Source organism: Pipistrellus kuhlii, unplaced genomic scaffold, assembly GCF_014108245.1.
Source record: "Pipistrellus kuhlii isolate mPipKuh1 unplaced genomic scaffold, mPipKuh1.p scaffold_m20_p_16, whole genome shotgun sequence".
Lineage (NCBI taxonomy): Eukaryota > Metazoa > Chordata > Mammalia > Chiroptera > Vespertilionidae > Pipistrellus > Pipistrellus kuhlii.
This window is the reverse complement of record NW_023425471.1, coordinates 807555-831271: the sequence shown is the minus strand read 5'-3', so window position 1 is coordinate 831271 and position 23717 is coordinate 807555. Positions and strand designations below refer to the sequence as shown.

The following is a 23717-nucleotide window of genomic DNA, read 5'->3' as shown; positions in this document are numbered from 1 at the left end:
TGTTGCAAAACTAGGGCTAAGAAGATGGCGGATGAAGAGCATATTCGGCACTGCATGCTTTACGAGTTCCAATTAGGAAGAAAAGCAAGTGAGGCTGCAAAAAACATCTGTAGTGCTCTTGGTCAAGATGCAGTTAGCGCCAGAAAATGCCAGCGTTGGTTTGAGAAATTTCGCGAGGGAAATTTTTCGTTAGATGACAAGAGTGGTCGAGGCCGTGTGTCCAATTTTGATCAAGAAGCTCTTCAAGCTCTTTTGGTGCAAAATCCTCAAATTACCCAACAAGAGCTTGCGACAACTTTAAATTGTTCACAAAAAACAATTTCCAATCAATTGCGTGCACTTGGCAAAGTCCAAAAGTTTGGAAAATCGGTTCCTCATGAGTTGACCGACAACAACCGTAATCGAAGAGTCACAATTTGCAGTTCGCTCCTCTCTCGTCAAAACCGTTTGCCGTTTTTAGAGCAAATTGTTACCAGAGATGAGGAATGGGTGCTGTATGTTAATTTGAAAAGGCGGCCTCAATGGTTGGACAAAAATGAGGCTCCGCAGCCCACGCCAAAACCTGACTTGCATGCGAAAAAAGTGATGTTGTGTGTTTGGTGGAATTTTAAAGGAATTCTTCATTATGAACTTTTACCATCTAACCAAACCATTACAAGTGCAGTGTATAGTGCCCAATTGGAAAGGTTAGCCCAAGCTTTAAGAGAAAAAGAACCCGCGCTGATTAATCGGAAGGGCGTAATTCTTCACCACGATAACGCACGACCGCATACTGCAAGAATCACTGCTGAAAAACTGCGCCAGTTGGAATGGGAAGTTCTCCCTCAACCTGCATATTCTCCTGATATTGCCCCTTCCGATTACCATTTGTTTCGTTCTTTGCAAAACTTTCTTCTTGGAAAAAAATTTAATAATGAAGAATGCCTCAAAAATGCATTGACCGAATTTTTTGCATCAAAATCACAAGAATTTTACAACAGAGGGATTAAAATGTTTCCTGAGCGTTGGGCACAAGTAGTAGAAAACAATGGCAACTACAATATATTGTTGATTAAATTTTGTTGTATTGTTTAAATAAATTAGATTTAAAAAAAGTATTAGAAAACGACATTAATTATTACTAGACCTAATATTTTATATAAAAAGCAACAGATCTTTTTTATTTTGAGGATAATATTTTCAGCTGTGTCCAGCTCTGTAACATCACACAGAGAACTAAAGTGCAAGCCATAGCTAATGAAATTAGAAGCTGGGCAGACGGAGTCTGAAGTGGCGAGGCAGTGGTAGGAGTGAAAAGAAAACTTATTCTCCTGTGAGGGAGTTGAAAGTGGTCGACCTTTTTTTGGTGTTTGTGCTGGGGCATATTATGTCCAATTAGAGCCCCAGTGCATGAAATCGTGCATGGGTAGGGTCCCTAGGCCTGGCCGGCGATCAGGGCTTATCTGCAGGGTGACCTGCCAATCGATCAGGGGCCCCTCACTGGCTCCTGCCTTGGCTAGCCTGGCACTGCCTGCTTGCCAGTCCCGCCCCCTGCCACTGCCACCAGGCTGGTGTCAGCTCCTGCGCTGAGCATCTGACCCCTGGTGGTGCTCAGTGCACATCATAGTGACCTGTCATTCTGCCATTCTGCCGTTCAGTCGATTTGCATATTAGCGTTTTATTATAAAGGATAATAAAATATAAAAATTTAAGTCAACCTAAAAATACTTATATTAGCTAACTAGTTGCTTACATTTTCCAGAACTGACAGGCTCAGCTGATCAAACATTTTAGAGTTTAAAATAATAATGATCATTATGGAATAAATACACTGAGTAGTCAGATTATTATGATCTCTGAACTCATAATAATCTGGCCACTCAATGTATATCCTATATAATAAAAGGTTAATATGCAAATTGTCCCCTTGATCAGGCAGGCAGGTCAGCAGGCAGGCCAGACAACCACCCATATCCCCTCCCCCAGGCCAGGCTAGCCAGACCCCACCCATGCATGAATTCATGCACCGGGCCTCTAATATCAATATATATGTACTGAGTGGCCAGATAATTATGCGTTCAGAGATCATATAATCTGGCCACTCAGTGTATGTACCTGGCCCTCTTCTAATGCATTTCTTTCTCTCCCTGTTCCTGTAAGGTAGATACTATTATGATTCTCATTATCCAGATGATGTAAAATAGTTATGTTCAACTGAAAGGCAGAGGAGTTCACATAGAAGCTAAAATATCTAAGAAGGGGGCAGGGGCAGGGTTCAAAGCCATCAGGCCCCGGCAGTCTGATGCCACAGCCTGTGCTCTTCACTTCTGAACAATCCTGTGATTTAGTTGCAAAATCCCAGAAGCAGCATAGAAGCTTGCTCTGGTCTGAAGATAAGTCCATAGGAGTCCGTTGAAATAAGTACATAAATGTGTATAATAAATCATTACTAAAAGAGCATTGTTTCTAAAAGGGAAAAGACGGCCCACTGCATCTTTATATTCAACTGTGTTGATAGTGAAACATCCATATACTCCAATGAGAATGTCTGAGCCAAGTTCTCGTTGGAGGATACAAGTGATCTGAGCATATTGTAGGATTTAATAGATTTGCCACACGCTGTAAGGGCCAGTGTTCACTGTATGACATCCCTCCCCGTCCCCCAATCTCAGTAGGGTGTCCAATAATCAATTAGTTATGGGTCTTTGGGGTGACCACATAGGGGCTTCTCCAGGCCAGCTGCAGGGAGCAGTTCTGTGTCCCACTGAAGACCAGGGGGTACTTAGCTCTAGGATGGAGGCTGGCTGCCCCGAGCTCATTCTGGAGCTTAGGCTGTAAGGGTAGCAGCCCCTTGAGGGACATGCCTATGGCCTCGCAGGGACCACAGAAACAAGCTCAAGCATCTTTCAAACCTTGGCTTATGACTCCTTGCTAATATGACATGGGCCCAAGGCAGTTACTTGGTCTTGCTCAACAGCAATCGTGTAAGGAACTCTCTTCTGCCCCTAGTGGGAAGGGAGGGGAGTGCATCTGTGTGAAAGAATCCAACAACATCCATGACTAAGCCCTACAGTAACTTAATACACCACTTCCTGCTTTTCTCACTGAGGAGTTGGTCATGAGCTGACAGAAATGCAGTCAGTGCCTGCCTCTGGTTACTCTTATGCACTCATTAAGGAGCGGGTCATTTCCATGGCACCAATGATGGAGCAGTGTTTGCCTAAAGGGAGCCTTCTAATGGGTTTAACAGTCTAAACCTTGTTGTCATCGCCATTTCTGTCCCTCTGGTAGTCTGACCCTAGCCACGTGCTGGAAAAATTCACCAGCCCTCCCAGCCTGCAATGGAAATTAAACCAGCTTTCCCAGCCTGGCATGAGACTCGCGGAAATGAACAGTAGGCATCTCTGCAGGGGCACGGTGGGCAGTCCCAGGAAGCTGAGGGCTGGGCTGGGCCGCTTACCTGGTGTCACTGAACGAACCACCACTGGCTTCTCACTCCCCGCCACGAAACCGAAGCCCAGGACAGGGTCCCTCCGCATCTCCACCTTCCGCGGGGCCGGGGGGATGATTTGGCAGCTGTCCAACCGGGGGTCATCAAATGGGAGTGCCTGTGTCATGTGACTGTGGGAAAAACACACACAAGAGAAGCAAGACGTCAGTGTCTGCTGGCCGTGGCCCGGTGATTTCATTCTCTGCTGGTCTAAAACCTATTCTGCTTACCAGAATAGTGTGAGAGAAAAACACTGATGTGAGAGGGAAACAGTGATCCGCTGTCTTCCATTCGACCCTGGCCAGGAATTGAACCTGCAACCTTTTGGTGTTTTTCTGGCTCTTAAGGAAGTCTTCATGCATGCACATTATCCAAGGCAGCCTTCTTTTGAGGGTAGAGTTCTTAGTTCGAATTCTAGAACTCTCCTTAAAGCAATGTAAGCCAAAATTACTTTTATTTTATTTTTTAATATATTTTATTGATTTTTTTTATAGAGCAGAAAGGAGAAGGATAGAGAGTTAGAAACATCGATGAGAAAGAAACATTGATTCAGCTGCCTCCTGCATATCCCCTACTGGGGATGTGCCTGCAACCAAGGTACATGCCCTTGACTGGAATCGAACCTGGGACCCCCTAGTCCGCAGGCAGGTGCTCTACCCATTGAGCCAAACCAGTTAGGGCCAAGATTACTTTTATTATTTCAGTGACACACACTTAACTCAATATTTCCTCTCTCTAATCTTCAGTTAAGTAAAAGCAGATCATTTTGAAAGAAATACCTTGAAAGATGCTACTCTATCTGCCATCTAGACAACATATTGTTCAGATGCAATGAAGAAAGTCGAAGGAGGATTCCTGCTGTCTTCGTGTTTAATTAATAAGAGTTAAGGAAAATCAATGGAAACCCTCCAGGATCTGCCTTTAGGCACATCTCTCTGTCTAGGGCAATCAAGTTTAAACTACCTTCGAAACGGAAATGTCTTTTCCACTTAGCAGCTTTGATCTGGACCGCTGGGGAAAGAGAGCCTTTGCCGAGATCTAACCCGAGGGCCGTGTACAGACACTCATCTGCTATCCTATTTCATTTTCAGAAAATCCCCTTCGATGGAGCCCATTGACCCACTCATCTCCTGTCCGCAATGACAAGAGGAAGAATAACTGGGCCAAGTTCACTCTGCTCAGGGGAGTGAGCCAGGTGCAATTCCCACCACATCTTCTGATTAGAAGCGCTAAGTCCTAGACCAGCTATGTAATTTGCAAAACGAAACCATGGGGCCCCTGGCGAACACACAGATAGGAGCTCCCAGAGAGCTGAACGTGGCCTTGGGTCAGTGCATGGGTCACATGCCCATGGAGCTGGCCCTGGGGGTGTGCTACCCCCAACCATTCTAGAAACAGCCAGGCTCACAGGGGAGGGACTGTCTTATGTGACACTGCAGGTGTTGGTCTGGGCTCACAGATGAGACATGTCTATCATGGTGGCACGTGCTTAGCAGCAAAGGACATGGGCAGACCTCAGGTGGGCAGGTCACATGGAGAAGCATGGTACTTTAGCCCGGCCGGCGTGGCTTGGTGGTTAAGTGTGGACCTATGAACCAGGAGGTCATGGTTTAATTCCCAGTCAGGCTCAATCCCCAGTGTGGGGCATGCAAGAGGTATCCAGTCAATGATTGTCTCTCATCATTGATGTTTCTTTCTCTCTCTCTCTCTCTCTCTCTCTCTCTCTCTCTCTCTCTCTCTCTCTCTTCCTTCCTCTCTGAAGTAAATAAATAATAATTATCCTATCTAATAAAGAGGGAATATGCTAATTGACCCTCATGCCATCACAAAGATGGCAGCACCCACGGCCAATAAGGAGGGAATATGCTAATTGACTGCCATGCCCTCAAAGATGACTGCACCCACAGCCACAAGATGGTGGCACCCAGTCCCCTCAGACCCCAGCCACCCAGGGCTGGTCTGAGGCTCTGGCCAGTTCTGTGGAAAGCTTCCAAGCTTTTCCAAAGATGCCGGGCTTTACTGTACATTCCAATCACTCAGGAAGCGTTACACACCCTAATGCTCAGGTTTCACCATAGACCAATCGCATCAGAATAGCTGAGGGGGGAAGCCAGGATCCATTTACTTATTTTTAAATTTTATTGGTATTTTTAAAACATTTTATTGATTTTTTATAGAGAGAAAGGGAGAGGGATAGAGAGTTAGACACATCGATGAGAGAGAAACATCTATCAGTTGCCTCCTGCACACTCCCTACTGGGGATGTGCCCTCAAACAAGGTATATGCCTTTGAACAGAATCGAACCTGAGACCTTTCAGTCCTCAGGCCGATGCTCTATCTACTGAGCCAAACCAGTCAGGGCTATTGTTATTTTTTAAAATATATTTTTATTGACTTCAGAGAGGAAGAGAGAGATAGAAGCATCAATGGTGAGAGAGACTCATTGATCCACTGCCTTCTGCACGCCCCCTGTTAGGGATGAAGCCCACAACCCAAGCATGTACCCTGACTGGGAACTGAACCATGACTTCCTGGTTCATACGTCAATGCTCAACCACTGAGCCTTTCTGGCCGGGCAGGGTCAATATTTAAGAAGATTCTCCAGGTGATCCCGAAGTGGAGAAGTGAAGCAAGGTGTGGGGACCATTCACCTGCCCAAGGAAGGCTGGGGTCCAGCACCCCTTCTAGATTTTCAGAGGACACAGGTGACGTCTGATGGGTTCCTCTAGCACCTGTCGGGGATGTCAGTGAAAATACTGGAAGCATCTGTAGCTTCATTATCCTCTTGCCACTACATGCTAGTCTGCAGTTTTTAATTCCTCATTCATAAAATCTCTATTATATCATTATTTTATTAATACCTGGCATTTATTAAATACCAATTTCATGCTATGCATTTTACAAAATGCTTTCCATATGTTAGTTCAACTTAATTGTCCAAAACAACTTCATAATGCACTCATTTAATTAACACCTATTTATTGCACGCCCACTGGATTCTCAGTTCGGGGGATACAGTAGGAATGCAAACAGAATCAGAAAATAATTTGTTCACGCCAGTGTTCAGAGGCAGAGACTAAACTAATAAAGGAGGAGGATTTCTGGCCTATCAGGCCATTGTAAGCACGCAAAAGAGAAATAATGGAGAGGAAGGATGGAGAGCTGCAGGATGAGGGTGAGGGTGCCCCAATGTGATATGGGGGGTCAGGGGAATGCCTAAGGAGGAGCCCCGGCAATGGTACCCCCAAGTGCACAGGCCCTGAGGGGCTGCAGGCCTGGAGAGAGCATGCGTAGGGGACAGCCCGGAGGCCAGTGACAGGGGAGGCTAGAGGCAGTGAGGGGGGGATGAGGAAAGAAGTGTTGGGGGGAGCCTGGCCGGTGTGGCTCAGTGGTTGAGCATCAACCTATGAACCAGGAGGTCACAGTTCAATTCCTGGTCAGGGCACATGCCTGAATTGCTAGCTTGACATTTAGTAGGGGGCATACAGGAGGCAGCCAGTCAATGATTCTCTCTCGTTACTGATGTTTCTATCTCTCTCCCTCTCCCTTCCTCTCTGAAATCCATAAAATAAAATAAAAAGAAGTGCTGAGGAGAGACCAAAGATCACACAAGCTCTTGGAAGGACTCAGTGTGTTGGGAGTGAAATACAATCCATTGGAAGGTTGTGTGAATGCGGTAGCTGCTGTACTGAGAACAGACAGGAGGGGGCGCTGGCGGGAGCAGAGAGAGCACTGTGGGCCCCACTGCATCAGTCCTAAGGGAATATCAGGCTGGCTTGGACCAGGGCGCAGGTGGCAGAGATGGCAAGGAGTCCTTGGGTTTTTCCCATGTAGAGGCCACGAGACAGAGCAAAGGGGGGATTTCTACTCTGGAACCTTCTTCCCGCGCACACACAGGGCGTTTGGGGAGCCAGGCTCCCTGAATTTGAAGCTGGGCCCCACCACCTCCTGGCACCTGACCTGTACAAAGTACTGCATCACTCCGGGCCTCAGTTTCCCCGTCTGGAAAACAGTGACAGCAATAGTAACAATCACATAAGAAGGTCGTGAAATGAGATGAATGACTAAATGCCAAGCACTTAGGAAAATGCCAAGCACTTAGGAAAATGTCTCGCTCACCGTAAGCGAAAAGCACTAGCTGTTCTTTTCATCTCTGGTGGTCCATGAATAAAAAGGAATAGGTTTCAGACACCACCCCCTCATTCAATCTTGTTAAAATATGAAAACAAACTCAATAACGTTTCAAAAACCTAAGCTCAATTCTCAGGAAAATGCCTCAAACGCTGGGTAAGCTCTGAGGCCTTCAATTTGAAAAATCAGATCGAGTGCGATGACACATTAAAGACACATTGGAGTTGATATCCGTGAAGCAATATGTCCCCGATTACAGAAGAAAGGAAGCAGAATAAAATCCACTCCCTGGAGACGGAATCACTGTTAGTAGGTTTTCCTCGGCCATGCCTCTGGATCGTTTCTGTGATGGCTGAGTCCAGGGCTGGGGAGTGAGCCTGGGTCATGGGGCAATAAGCCAGTCGGAGAAAGATAAATATCACATGATCATTGGTGGAATCTAATGAACAACATAAATCGAATAACCAAAACAGATCCAAAGACAGAGAAGCATTGAACAGACTGTCAAACCTCAGAGGAAGGCAGGGGAGGGGAAGGGGTAAGAGATCAACCAAAGGACTTGTTTGCATGCATATGAGCATAACCAATGGACACAGACAGTAGTGGGTGAGGGCATGTACCAGGGAGAGGTCAATGGGGGAAAAGGAGATCTATGTAATACTTTAACAATAGAGAATTTAAGTTAAAAAAAAAAAATCCCTGGCCCTAGCTGGTTTGGCTCAGTGGATAGAGCATCAGCCTGGGGACTGAAGGGTCCCAGGTTCGATTCCGGTCAAAGGCATGTACTTGGGTTGCAGGCTCAATCCCCAGATGGTTCTCTTTCATCATTGATGTTTCTATCTCTCTCTCGCTTTCCCTTCCTCTCTAAGATCAATAAAAATATATTTTGGGGGACAATTAAAACAACAATTCGTAGGGTACTGTGACAATGGTGCAGCTATAGGAAAGTATAAAATGATGGTACAGCAACTTGGACCAGAACAAAACAAGGGTTTAGAGATGCCTGCCCAAGAATTCAATGCACATTATGGCACCACAGGAATGAAAGTGCTTTATTTAGCATGTCAACCATAGGCTTGCCTTTGCAAAGAAAACCATTACTTTAGAGCAGAGTGGCTATGACAGCGCTTTGTCCTTCACGGGGGTTGCTGGCTACCTGGGGACAATGAAATAAAAGAGTTGTCTCTTCAGACTACAGGGGATATTATAATAATAAACGGGAAAGGCCCGCGTTTTAAAAGGAAACTTGGGTGGTGGCAAGTACACAGGGAGACAGACGTTTGGAAAGGATGCTAACACTATGTGTTTGTTTTATTGAAACTTATGCAGCCCTGACTGGTTTGGCTCAGTGGATAGAGCGTTGGCCTGCAGACTGAAGGGTCCCAGGTTCGATTCCAGTCAAGGGCATGTACCTTGGTTTTAGGCACATCACCAGTAGGAGGCATGCAGGAGGCAGCTGATCAATGTTTCTAACTCTCCCTTTCCCTTCCTCTCTGTACAAAATCAATAATATATATATATAGGTATGTAATCAAATAGGTATCTATGAAAACAGCAGCCTTTGAAAACTTGGGAACAAATTTTTATAACCTATTTCCTAATCTCCCGAGTAAAGCATTTTAGCGGATTGTGGACTCATTTGTTCCATATAATAAATGCAACATCTTCCGTTTGGTTGGCAAGAACAGTGGAGGGACATCGAGGAATACGGAAACTCTGAGCTGAATTTCAACCAAACCCCTTGCGTAAGTGGGACTGGAGCAGGCTGTCATGAGTTGGTGCACAGGCTGGCAAACCATTTCATACATTTACTTCTTCCCGTTTCTCTGCTTTCTCTTTCCCTCCCGTGACAGTGATTAAAACCAAGGAGAGAAACACGCTGAAGTTGCATGTTTTTATTCATTAAAGTAGAGACCCAAGACGCTTGAAAATAAGTAGGCGCCCTCCATCACTTTGCTGTCATTTAAGATACTTAATAATTTTTAATGCAGCAGTGACAGCAAAATGTTTGCAAGTGATTAAAATGTATATTTCACCTCCATCCCATCTTATTCTAACATCTCATTATAACATTGTGCTTACACATGCCCTATACTCTTCGTAATAATTTTTATAGTAGTACATATATACATAAATGATGAATAAATTAATGTATATCAGGGGAGGGTGTTCTAAATGTTTTTATTAATAGGAATACAAAATAAAAAATATAGAGGTTACAGGGCCAGCGTGGCTCAGGGGCTGAGCATCAACCTATGAACCAGGAAGGTCATGGTCAGGGCACATACTCTTGTGCAGGGGACAGCCGATCATTGATTCTCTGTCATCACTGATGTTTCTATCTATCTCCTTTCCTCTCTGAAACCAGTAAAAATATATAGTTTTTAAAGGTAGAGATTTCTGTTCTGTATGATCCAGGGATCCCTGACTTAGGATGTGAGCCCAGAGGGGGAATTCTGTACTCAAATCTGAAGGACAGAATCCTTGATGTTACAAAGGTCCATGTAGCTCCTGAAAAGCCCAACTCTCGTTCCTAAATCTCCAGGGGCATTTTTAGAAGCCAGATATGAAGCTAGTGGCGGGGCCCAGGCCAGGCTGCCCAAGATGGCCCCAGCGGCATATGGGTTGTTTTGAATGAAAGTGACTAAGAAATTGCCTTTGCAAGAAGAAAATGCTGACTGCTCTGACCCCTAAAAGCATGGATACGTCTCCCACGTGATGGATGCCCTCCCTGTGCCAGAGGGCTGAGAGATAACCTTGGCACAAGCTCTAGCCGGTGTGGTCAGTGGATAGAGTGTCGGCCTGTGGACCGAAGGGTCCCGGGTTTGATTCTGTTCAAGGGTACATGCCCGGTTTGTGGGCTCGATCCCCAGTAGGGGGCATGCAGGAGGCAGTCGACCCATGATTCTCTTTCATCACTGATGTTTCTCTCTCTCCCTCTCCCTTCCTCTCTGAAATCAATAAAAATATTTTTTTAAAAATTAAAAAAAGAGCTCAAAGAATCCAACATGAAAAGCTTATATAAACACACCATGCAAGACGTGACTAATTTACAACCCCAGTCCAAAACCTGCTCAGATTCCTCACTAGAAAACACCCCGACCTTACTCAGATCTCTTTGTAGTGGGCACGAATTCTTTGTCCTGTCAATGTCTTCAGCCAATTTATCATTTGTCTAAAAAGTATAAAGGCTCCTGGCTCAATCATTTCTTCGAGCCTCATTTTTTGATCTGAGCATCATATTATGCTTATCTCGTAGGAACGTATTAAATGGTTTCTTTCTGTGAATCCAGTCTTGTGTCAATTGTGAGATTTCATTAATAGTGTGGCTGTGAGAATAAAGAGGGGGCACTTTCCCCTCCCCTGACAATGGGAAGGGCTCACTTTGATGCCTTCTGAGAGAAGTTAAAAGAAGCTGGTAAGAAACTCACAGAATCAAAGGTGTGGGCTAACAGTCCAGTAGTGTTTTTTTTCTCTTTGTTTTTTTTTTTTTTTCTCATTTATTTTTAGCTATATTTTTAATGATTTCAGAGAAGAAGGGAGAGGTAGAAGAAGAGGGAGAGAAACATCGATGAGAGAGAATCATGGATCGACTGCCTCTTGCACGCTCTCTACTGAGGATCGAGCCTACTACCCAGGCATGTATCCTAACAAGGAAATGGAACCGTGGGTAATGGGGGAGAGTGTGAGGAGAGAGTGAGTATGAAGGAGAAATGAGGTGAGAGAGAAGAACCACAAGCCATGTGAGAATTCTGTGCAATGTCAGCCATACATCCTTTATGTAAGCAAGAGTGCATCCTCCCTGGAGAAGTCAGAGGCTCTAAGAATTAGGTTCTCGTATGGAATAGGTTGAGTGAGGAAATAAAAATCCTGAAATTCTCTCCACATTCTGGGAGACTAAAGTACACTATCTCAGAAAATAAGGTTAACATGGTTCTTAAATTTTGGCTTGAATGCACGTATTATTAAATTCCTCTTGGAATTAGAATAGTATTCATTTTGAGGATTACAGTGAAAAGGAACAGAGTTGAAATGGAACCCAGACTGACACATTTTTCCAGTCACGCTTTCAGCTTTTGCAAATGAGATGCAATAAATCAAGGATCTATAAGGACTTGTATAAATTAACGTCCAAAATAGATTCCATTAATTCATGATCAAATTTCTCCCTCAAGGACTCGGCTCAATTTGTCAATAACACTCCTGAAAACCATTTGAACAATTAGCCAATGATCAATGGCAAGTTCATCTACTCAGAGGTTTCTGTCATCATTGAAGACGAAGACTTTTGCGCCTACCAAATGCTTATTGACTGTGCCTTGTGAATCTAATTGTAGGATCTAAAAGGGCAAAATGTTTGTCAGTTTCCCTAAAGCTGAAAAACCCCTCCAGCTAGGCTGTAATCAATCATAATAATTGGGTTTGTTCAATGTGTGCAATAGATGGCTTTTCTGCTAATGACACACTAATGTGTCAGAAGCAATAATGATCAAGTCACATTCTCGGGTTGATTGAGCTGCTGGGCAGAGCTGGTTACTCTCAGTCTCACCTCACACCATGAACGCCAGGCATGCACTGCTTCCAAAGAGCACTGTCTTCCATTAAGATTTATGGGGATTCAAAATATAAAAGACAGCCTGGCTGGTGTGGCTCAGTGCTTGGGTGTCCACCTATGAACCAAAAGGTCACCGTTCGATTCCTGATCAGATGATTCTCACTCTCTCTCCCTCTCGTTTCCTCTCTGAAATTAATAAAAAATATATATTTTTAAAAGAAACATCAATGATAAGAGTGAATTTGATCGGCTGGCTCTTGCATGCCCCCTACTGTGGATCAAGCCCACAACCCAGGCATGTGCCCTTGACCAGAATTGAACCTGGGATCTTTCAGTCCACAGGCTGACACTCTATCCATGGAGCCAAACCAGCTAGGGCTCATCATTCATGTTTCTATCTCTCTCTCCCTCTCCCTCTCTTTCTGAGTTCAATAACATATATATATTAAATAAAATAAAAAATATATATATGTATTGTATATGTATATATATTATTTTTTTAAAAGACAGGTAATGTAGGAAGGTAGCCACACAATAAATACTCAGAATCACATGCTCTATCTGCAATAACCAGTCTAAACAGTGTGATATCTGGGTAAGTGGAAGTTAATGTGAATTGAGCTGGAGGCTATAGAACACTTCAAATACCACTACAAAAACCTACTCCTAGAGAATACATTGGGACAGGCACATAAGGAAACAATTCCACAGTTAGCATGAACTTGCTTTCGCAACCTTGACTTCTAAGCTATCGGGGAGGGCCAGAAACAGGGATCTTCAGGTCACGTTGTTGTCATTCTGTGACACATGGTAGCAGTCCTGTGGATTCCAGCGTGCACTCTGCCAGAAGCAAGGGCACCCTCAGGAAAGGGGGCTGGCGGAGCCCAGCCGGCGTGGCTCAGGGGTTAAGTATCAACCTATGAACCAGGAGGTCACGATTTCTGGTCAGGGCACATGCCCGGGTTGTGGGCTCGATCCTCAGTGTGGGGCATGCAGGAGGCAGCTGACCCATGAGTCTCTCCTCCCATCATTGATGTTTCTCTCTCTCTCTTCCTCTCTGGAATCAATAAAAAAATACATATTTTTAAAAGTGGGCTGGAGGACAGCAGAAGCCCCTACACCATGCAAGCAGGGAAGCCTTCTCGTTCAGTAGGCAGACGAGAAGAATCATTGAAAGGAGAACAGTGAGGATCTTGCAAGATGATCAATTTCCTGTCACCCATCTCCATTTCAAAATAAAAATATTAAACGTCAAAAATTGAACAAAGTGCCACAATGTTCTGATATTTGTCATGATTTCTATTTCAAGCTATTTCCTTAAAAATGGTTCATTTTTCAGACCCAACTGAGCTGACAATCTAAATCATACTTCAATTCTCCCCATTAATTAAGTCAGCATTACCCAGGGATCTGTGTTTAAAAGGCTTTCCAGCTCTGGCCGGTGTAGCTCAGTGGGATGAGAATCATGCCACGCACAGAAAGGTGGCCGGTTCAACTTCAGGTCAAGGCACACGCCCAGGTGGCAGGTTTAGTCCCTGATTAGGGTGCATAGGTAGGGGGGGGGGGGCGGAGAAAGGGGGAAACAACTGATCGATGCTTCTCTCATTATTTAAGAACTGAAGATCCCTGCTTGTGAGTCCTACCAGAGAAAGGCATGCCAGGTGATTCCGGTGCAGGGCTCAGGACCATGCTTGAAACAGCACCTGTGCAGTGGCAGACACCCTGGGAGAGAGCTTAAAGCTAACACAGACAGCCAACCTCCATGTACCTTGTGCTTCAGCCACCCTCTCTACACAGCTGGCTGCATGCTGGCCTCTGCTATATCTTCTGAATTCCCTGGGACTTTCTAGAGAATCTGAGTTCCTGGATGGAGAAGCATGTATGGGAGACAACATCAATTCTTTTTTTTTTTTAAATATATATTTTAAATATATTTCATTGATTATTTTAGCGAGGAAAGGAGAGGGATAGAGAGTTAAAACATCGATGAGAGGGAAACATCCATCAGCTGCCTCCTGCACACCCCCTCCTGGGGATGTGCCCACAACCAAGGTACATGCCCTTGACCAGAATCGAACCTGGGACCCTTGAGTCCACAGGCCTGTGCTCTATCCACTGAGCCAAACCAGTTAGGGCAGCAAATCTTAATGATAAACAATTGGATGACTTGACCTGACATTTGCCATTACATTAGCATGAACTTAGACCACAGTCGGTGATGGGAAAGCATGTATAATAGAGGCATGGATTATTTTCCCGTGGCTTCTCAAACACACTCCGGAGCTGCTGACATTCGAGAACATTCCTACCTGACATCTAAAGTCCAAGCCAATTGTATGCTGGAATAATTAACGTGTGTCAGCAGTATTAATTTGACTAGATGCAGATTTCTTATGATCATAATGGATGTTTAACAAAATAATGGAACAGAGGTATTTTCAATGACATATATTTAGCAATTTTATGGATGTCTAATTAACTTGTCATAACAGTATTCATTTAATTCAACCTAAGGGTTGAGAATTATTTTCAACCTTTATTAATGTGAAACATTTTCTGGGCCACACAAATCGGAGGGGGGGAACAATTAGAAATCTCTGATAAAACACTGAGAGAGTTTGCTCCTATATCTCTTTTGTTTTTAAAAATAGCACTAAGCTTGGCTGGTGTGGCTCAGTGGTTGTGTTGACCCAGAAACCAAGAGGTCACTGGTCCAATTCCTGGTCAGGACACATGCCCAGATTGCCGGCTCAATCCCCAGTAGAGAGCATGTTGGAAGCAGCTGATCAATGAAGTTTCTCTCTCATCAATGTTTCTATTTCTCTATCCCTCTCTCTTCCTCTTTCTAAAAAATCAATAAACATATTTGGGAGGAAAAAAAGAGTATTAAAACTTTATGCCCTTCTTTCTTCCTTATAATTGGTTTGCATTCTCTTCAATATTTTAGAGCAGGGGTTGGCAAACTGTGGCTCGCGAGCCACATGCGGCTCTTTGGCCCCTTGAGTGTGACTCTTCCACAAAATACCACGGCCTGGGTGAGTATATTTTGAAGAAGTGGCGTTAGAAGAAGTTTACCTTTAAAAAATTTGGCTCTCAAAAGAAATTTCAGTTGTACTGTTGATAGTTGGCTCTGTGGATTAATGAGTTTGCCGACCACTGCTTTAAAGTCATGTATCTAAAATTTAAGTCATATATATTTTAAAATATATTTTTAATAATTTCAGAGAAGAAGGGAGAGGGAGAGAGGGATAGAAACATCAATGATGAGAATCATTGATCAGCTGCTTCCTGTATGTCCCTCACTGCAGATCAAGCCTGAAACCCAGGCTTGTGCCCTTGACCGGAATCGAACCCGGGACCTTTCAGTCCTCAGGCCGATGCTCTATTCACTGAACCACACCGGCTAGGGCTATTTTTTAAATCAGGCTCTATGGCAGGCCCTGAAGAAAAGAACATTACCATAGCAGCAGCAGGAGCGGCTGATGTTCACTAAACGTGCCAAGCACTGGTCTTGATCACATGCATTCCTTATCGCAGTACTTTTCACAACAAACCTACTTGGTGGTACTCTTCTTTCTTTTTTAAAATATATTTTATTGATGTTTTACAGAGAGGAAGGGAGAGGGAGAGAGAGTTAGAAATATTGATAAGAGAGAAACATCAACCAGCTGCCTCCTGCACACTCCCCACCGGCGATGTGCCCGCAACCAAGGTACATGCCCTTGACCAGAATCGAACCTGGGACCCTTGAGTCTGCAGGACGACCTCCTATCCACTGAGCCACACCGGTTAGGGCGGTGGCAATATTTTTATCATCATTTCCAGTTGAGGGCGCTGAGTCGCTGGAGCAGTAAGGTAATTGGATTTTGGGAAGTTAGTAAGTGGCAGCTGAAGTAGGCTCCTACTGAACCATGACATTATGAAACAGAATATTCTCTAAAAGAAACATACACAGTCCAGTAGAGAAGAAATGATCCAGAAATAATACATTAATGAGACAGCTCAGGGACTTGGGCCCAGAAATGAAAAATCCCAGGTGGGCTGGCAGCCACGTTCAGACCAGGTGGTCAGAATGAACGTGGCATAAGCTAAATGTAAAAATGTCATCACCCCTCAACTCTTTGCTAAGAAACACAGAAGTAGCTGGTTTTTCCTCCCTTCTAACTGCCCGCTTAAAGCACTGACCTGCATATGCAGTTGATCTACATTTGACCCTGCACAACCTTCCTAGGGTGGTGGCAATGCACACCCCACCAGCATGAACAGCCACAGGAAATGCAGCAGGAGAAGGAAGCTATGGGATCTTGAAATGATGAATTCCTTAAGGCTGTCTTTTTCAAAAAGCCCATCTAGAATGCAGACTGGTGCAGCCACTTTGGAAAACAATATGGAGTTTCCCAAAAAAACTATTAAATATGGAACTGCCATTTGACCCCGTGATCCCACTTCTGGGAATATATCCTGAGAAAACTGAAACACCAATCAGAAAGAAGGTATGCACCCTATGTCCGTAGCAGCACAATGTACAATAGTTAAGATCTGGAAACAGCCCAAGTGCCCATCAGCAGATGAGTGGGTAAAAAGGCTGTTATACGTTTACACAATGGAATACTATGCAACTGTAAAATGGATCTTTTTACCCTTTGAGACAGCAGAGACAGACCTGGAGAGTATCATGCTGATTGAGATAAGTCAGTCAGAGAAAGACAAGTATCACATGATCTCCCTCATATGTGAGTTCTAAGTAACAAAGTAAACTGATGAACAGAGTGGATCCAGAAAGATGGAAGCATGGAACAAAGTGTGGAATCTTGGAGGGAGGGTGGGTGGGTGGGAAGTTATCAACCAAGAACCTTGCATGCGTATGCATGGCCCCTGGCCACAGACAATGGAAAACAAACAAACAAACAAAAAGCCCACCTTTTCTCAAAAGCCTGCTTTGTCCCCAACTTATAAAGCAGCCAAGCAGACCAGCCCCTTCTCCTGTGCTGCCTCCCTTGTACACCAGCATTAACTTAATAAGATCTGTCTGGAAATTTCTCTGGGGTTTCCTCTCGATTTCTATCTTGGGGAACCGAAGAACCCCAATGCTGGTAACATGAGGGCAATACAAACCCCAGGGCAAGAATAACCTATTGTTTTAAATGGACTTAACAGAATATCTGTTTTGAAAGTAAATGAGCAAGACCTCAAACATGTCATATACAAAGTTTCCCGTAAGTATTAGATGTAAGGTATTTAAGCAATGAAAGTACTAGAAGAAAATACTAAAGCGTACATTTATAGTCTTGGGTTGGAAGGGCATTTCTAAGTATAACATGAAATCCAGCAGCTACAAAGGAAAAGACAAACAGGTTCAACTACATAGTAATTTAAAGGGCAAAAGCATAAGCAAAGTTATAAGACAACACACTAGAAGAAAAAATTTTCAACATAAAGCTGACAAATACATAACATATAAAATAAAGAGCTCATACAACTCAAAAAAGAAAGATAACCTAATTTTATAATGATAAAGTATGTGATCAGGCGCATACATGAAAATAATATAAATGGCCAATAAAAGTTTTATGACACTCATTCTCATTCATAAATGAAGAAGGAAAACACTGACTTGCTGCTTTTTTCCCTTGAAATGAAAGTGCAAAGAGGTGCAACCTGCTTCTGAAGGGCCATCATAAGCTCTCAGAATTTAAATGCATATGTTATGTGTCTCAGCAGTTTTGTTTCTAGACCTGTGTCCTGTAAGATAAATTGGTATAGCTATATGCCCAAGAAAGAGCATTACAGTCCTTTATTGAGGGGGAAGGGGGAGGAAAGAAATTAAATATATAATGGTATACAAATTCAATAGAAAGTTTAAGGGATAACATTTTTAAAATCTTACAGAAAGTTGAATAAAAAACACATGTTTAAAAATATAAGAGAAAATTTAAAAAAGTGCAGATGGTCCATTCAGAAGATCCGACATACAGTTGATAAAGAAATTCTAAAACAGGAAAGAGAGGGAGAATGGAATTACCAAATAAACGAATCTGAATAGTTTCTGAGCTGAAGGATTCAGCCTGAGACCCTTAGCCTGACAGGAAAAGCAGCTCACACCAGAGGCATCACAGGGTGACCCGAATACACTAAGGACACAGAAATGATCTTTAAAGCTACACAGAGAAAAGATACATGGGAAATAAAGGACAGAGAATGAGGTCATTATCTGACTGACTGCAGGAGTGGGGGCCTGAAGGCCATGTGAACTGACTTAAACCTCCTGTAGGAAATAATTTTCAAGCTAGGTTTCATTGCCAAGTGACAGGGTAAAATAATGACATGTCCAGACATGCAAACATTTAGAAAGTCTACTTCCCACACATGTTTTCTAAGAAAGTTCTCTGAGGATGTGCTCCAATAAAATCAAGAGAAAGGCAGGAGATCAAGGAAAAGTGGATTCAACATAGAAGAAGAGAGAAGCAAAGTCATAGGATAACAGTCTTATTGTTGGTCATCCATCCAGATTAGAACAGAAGGAAATGAAAAGGGAGGTGCCTGGGAAAGAAGGTGGTTCCAGAATTGGACACTACTCTTGAGAAGAGCAAAGCATTTGAGACAGGATTTGCCAAGGGAAAAACAAGTAACAATAAGGACTACTAGAAAAACAGAAAGGTTTAAAAGAATGGCAATCTAACCAGCAATCACTGGTTATACTATGACTATCTTATTAGTCATAAAAATAAAAACTCTTTAGTGAGTTTTAAACTCTAGAATCAGCCTGGAGCCAAGGCACCATAGACTCAGAAATGGAAAGAGCAATTGTAAATGATTTCAACTATTGTAATATTAAAGGCAAAATATGGAAGACGCACGTTGGGAAACGGAAGGATAAGGAAAAGTAATCAAGAAGGGCTCGTGCATTACATTTTCCTCTTACTCCGTGGAAATTACTAGAATCAGGACATTCTGTTGACAGTAGAAGAAAAACGAAATAAAAGTAGGACTATTATTTAAAATTGTTCCCAGGAAAACCCCAGTTGGGCTGGGGCTGCCAGATGGGGTTGCCAGCACGTTGCCCATGCTTTTGTAGTTTTTAAGCACCCACAAACAGAAACAAAAACGGAGCAGAAACAGAAATAGGAGGTACCTGAAATATGCCTCCTGGCTTCCAGTGCCCGTGACCTACAGAGAGCAGCGAGCAAACAGAATGCCAGCTCAACTCAACCAATCGCAAAGGAGCCTGGGAAAGTCTGTAAGCACTTAAGGCAAATCCTCCAGTTAAACAACTGCAGCTGCTAGGAGTTGCCATAGGTGCCAGCAAGACGTTTCCCAGTCCAGGCACCCGCCCCGAGTCCTTTGGCCCTCCCTGAAGGCTCTTACCTTAGGGCTCGAAGGAGGGTGACCCATCAGTCTCCAAAATATGTTACCAGGAAACCCCCGGTTGGGCTCAGGCTGCCTGTCGCTGTGTCCAATCACGAAGGCAGGTTGAATCATATAAGACAATTTGAGAAGACCAAGAAGACAGCATCAAATCTTGTCTTCCAGCAGGAGCAGGGGACAGGATTATAAAGGGGAAGGAGCTAGGGTGAGGCTGGGAACGGATGTTAGCTATTGTCCTTAGTCATCAAGTGATGCGATGATGTTGATGAGATGATGTTTTGACTCTTGGTGGGTCAGTCTGACCATGCTTATTGGTTCTGCTTGCTGGATTCACAGCTGAGTCACCTCCTTAATCGCTTCACACAGGCCTTGAAAAGGAAACTTAAGAAAAACATACCCTTATCCCCATGGTCCGCAAACCGAGGCTCTTGAGCCACATGCGGCTCTTTGGCCCTTTGAGTATGGCTCTTCCACAAAATACCACGACCTGGGTGAGTCTATTTTGAAGAAGTGGCGTTAGAAGAAGTTTAAGTTTAAAAAGTTTGGCTCTCAAAAGGAATTTCAATCCTTGTACTGTTTATATTTGGCTCTGTTGATTAATGAGTTTGCCAACCACTGCCCTATCCTATACAATAAAAGGGTAATACGCACATCGACTGAACAGCAGAAAGACCAGTCGCTATGACATGCACTGACTACCAAGGGGAAGACACTCAACCCAGGAGCTGCCCCCTGGTGGTCAATGTGCTCCCACAGGGGGGGCACCACTCAGCCAGAAGCCGAGCTCATGGCTGCGAGCACAGTGGTGGTGGCAGGAGCCTCTCCCTCCTGTGTGGCAAGGCTAAGGATGTCAGACTGACAGCTTAGGGGGGAAGCAGGCATAAGCAGGCAGTCGGACATTCCCTGAGGGCTCCCAGACTGCAAGAGGGTGCAGGCTGGGCTGAGGGGGACTCCCCCCCCCCCATACCCGAGTGCATGAATTTCATGTATTGGGCCTCTAGTTCATATATAAGAAACTTAACTCTCTATTCACATAAATCTATGTGTTTTAAGATTTAAAATAATGTGATTACTGTTCAGATTAACTCAGGTGTGCTATCAAAATCACAAAATTATTTTATAGCTCAATAGTTAGAGAACTACACTGGTTAGGTAAGAGCCTGAGAAGGAGGTGGGGAAAGGTAGGCCTTATCTGAAAGAGTGAGCAACCAGTAGAGAGAAGTCCAAAATTGCTCATACCAGAAACACCAGTTGAACTATATTACTTGGACCAGAAGTTGGCAGATTTTTTTTTTGGGGGGGGGGGGGGTAAAGGGTCAGATAGCAAATACTTTAGATTTTGTAGGTGCGTGGTATAAAAAAATCATTTTTCCTCCACCTTTCTAAATTCTTCAGGCTGGACTAATAATCATGTTAACATGAGTTGGACGAACAAGAGAAAATGACCAACATTATTACGTGTGTCCATAAGAGTGTTCCATAAGAACATGAGCCCTCAGGATGGATCTGGCAGTTAAGGCTCAAGTGGCATCTTGAGCTAAGGAGAAAAGCGATTTGTGGTTTGGGTCCTCAAAGGGCAGGAAGGCAATTCCCATGGAGATGGGAAAGAGAATCTTTGGTAAATAAGTACTTGCTGGCCCTTAGTTAACCATGGGACACAGAGAGGTTTGAACTAATGGATCTTGCTAGGTTCCTCCCTATCTATAGCACCTACTTCACATCAAGCTATGATACCATCTCCCTTTCTAGAACAAGTCCTCTAAATTCTTTTAGGCAATTGGGGGAAGATCAAGGTTTTTCTTGATCCTTTCTTTAAAAAAAAAAAGAAAAGCTTAAAATATCAATATCTCAAAATGTGTTGTTTTGGTGTGGCAAACTCTGCTTCCTCTCACAGGTCATCTGGTCTCCACCACAGCTACTCAACTCTGCCGCTGTAGCTCATATGTAGCACAGACAAATGTATGAGGACTATTCCAACCCAACTTTATAAACAGGCAGAGGGGCAGATCTGGCCTGTGGGCCATTGTTTGCTGACCTCAGATCTAGATGTACGTGGGAAATCACCACATTTCCAAAAACCACAGAGCACAATTGTCCAAAATATCACTAGGGAGACTATTAAAGATGAACACTTAAAATTCTGTCTTCATTTAGTTCCTCGGAGGAATGCTCTCTCTTGATTTTCAAAGTCATGTCCAGAACACAAATGCTTGCCCCACTCTGATGAAGAAATGGTAGCCCTTTCCCAATATTTAGGATAGAAAAGGCCAATGGGTAGAATATACTTGAATTGAAAGTGTGCTCAAGTATTTGTCCAGGTAAATCACTATTCAATGCATCCCCTTGGCAGTTTTATAAATGAGTTCCACTAGATTCAGAGGTACTTGAAGATTGAGTATCTCTATTTTCACCCTCTTCCGCTTTGTGTGGTATAGAGTTGTGTGTAAAGAATGCTTGGAAAATATACATAGATATAACTTAGCCAAACTTATCTATTAATAATAAATATATTTTTATTGATTTCAGAGAGGAAGGGAGAGGGAGAAATAGGTAGAAACATCAAGGATGAGAAAGAATCATGGATTGGCTGTTCTTGCATGCCCCCTACTGGGGATCCAGCCCATAACCTGGCCATATGCCCTGACCAGGAATTAAACCTGGTTCATAGTTCGATACTCAAGCACTGAGCCACACTGCCCAGGCTCTACTCAGTTTTTCAAGTTTAATTTAATAGTAGTCTAGGGAGTTGCACAAAAACTCCAGAAATGCTATTCTCCACTTGAAATTGTAGAACCATTGTTTCCGTTTTAAACTTGGTATAGACAACTTCGCTGCATCTAATTGGAATAGAAAGACGATAATGAAGATTATAAACCAAGATTACACACTTTTGTAAGGCTCATTTCAGGCTTTAGAAAGACGTGATGAATAACATCTTTTATACAGGTAGTTGAAAAGCTAGCATAAAAGCTTCTATAAATATTTTAAAGGCAAAACTCGAAACCCAAAGTGGATAATTATCACTTATTAAAGTTTGTGAGCATATCTGTTAATCCCTCATCAAAGAGGCAGTCACATGAAAGTGCTCCAGCATTCTTCAATTTAAGAAATGGTCTTCTTCTCTCCTGAAATTAAAGAAACAAAAACAGATTCCCCCAGGGACCTAACCTTTGTTGCAAATGAATTGCTTCCTTGTATCCCGCACAAACACAGGATGTAGGGTAAAGTGAAGCAATCACTGTGGCTTCAGTCTACAGAAAGCCTAGTGTACCCACTGGGCCTACTGGTCAACCGCACATCATCATTCAATTACCTACAATCTCCTGGGATCTGTGCAAAGGAGGCTGGCATGATGTCTCAAGTGGAACCCTGAACACGGAAGGTGGGAGGTGGAAGGAATCAGCGGGTGCATTTTTGCTCTGGAGTTTCGCACTGTTCAACCATGAAATCGGGGTGTAAGGCGAGGGAAAGCATGCTCGGCAGAAACATCTGGAAAGAAATCTAATGCTCCTTTTCTGAAAAGCGCTGCCTTTGAAATGTGATGCTCTAAGGGTTATTTTATCGGCATGATAAAATCAGGCACGATTATGAAGCAAATGAAGCCTGGAGCGGCCAGAATTCACTTTTCCTAGGCAGGTCTCAGGAGCGTTTAATATGTTGAAAGCGTAAAAAAAACTGGAGTTTGGATAAACAAAGAGCTTAAACACGTCTCCTCTGGTATCAAATTAGGGAGTTAGATAAGAGCATAATTGCTAAGCCTTCTTACCTAGCTTATACTACATGAAAAGATAAACATTTTCTGTGTGTGACTGTTATTGCAAACAGAATGTAACACTGGTTCCATTTCAGATCTGTGGAGATGTGAGATTTCTCACACCTGCCAGCCTGGGTTTCTCCCCGCAGTGCTTTCCCTGAGTCCTGAGAATCTGTGATGGGGCAGCGGAGTGAACAGCAGTTTGATCCTCTGGAAAGATAATTGCATGGCTTATTTCCTAAATATTATCATTAGGCAATGGAAGTTGCCATGAAAACACCTGGTTTTGGCCTAAAGGGGGAAAAATCAAATTAGGCATTAGCTTAATTGAAAACAAAGTGGATGACACTTTTGCAAAAGCTTCTAACATCCCAACCTATCAAATATTAGTGAGCCTAAAATGCCTGTGTGTATTATGAGAATAATCTGACTACATGTAGAA

General features: G+C 43.4%; 1 protein-coding gene across 2 annotated transcripts in view; it reads right to left on the bottom strand.

Moving 5' to 3' along the window:
• FRMPD4 (FERM and PDZ domain containing 4) overlaps nucleotides 1-23717 on the bottom strand; it is a 422856-nt gene that overhangs the window by 78671 nt on the left and 320468 nt on the right. For both annotated transcript variants that reach the window (XM_036439810.2, XM_036439813.2), the window contains exon 3: nucleotides 3440-3600. In XM_036439810.2, coding sequence (XP_036295703.1) covers nucleotides 3440-3600 — 161 coding nt within the window. The remainder of the gene's footprint in view (nucleotides 1-3439; nucleotides 3601-23717) is intronic.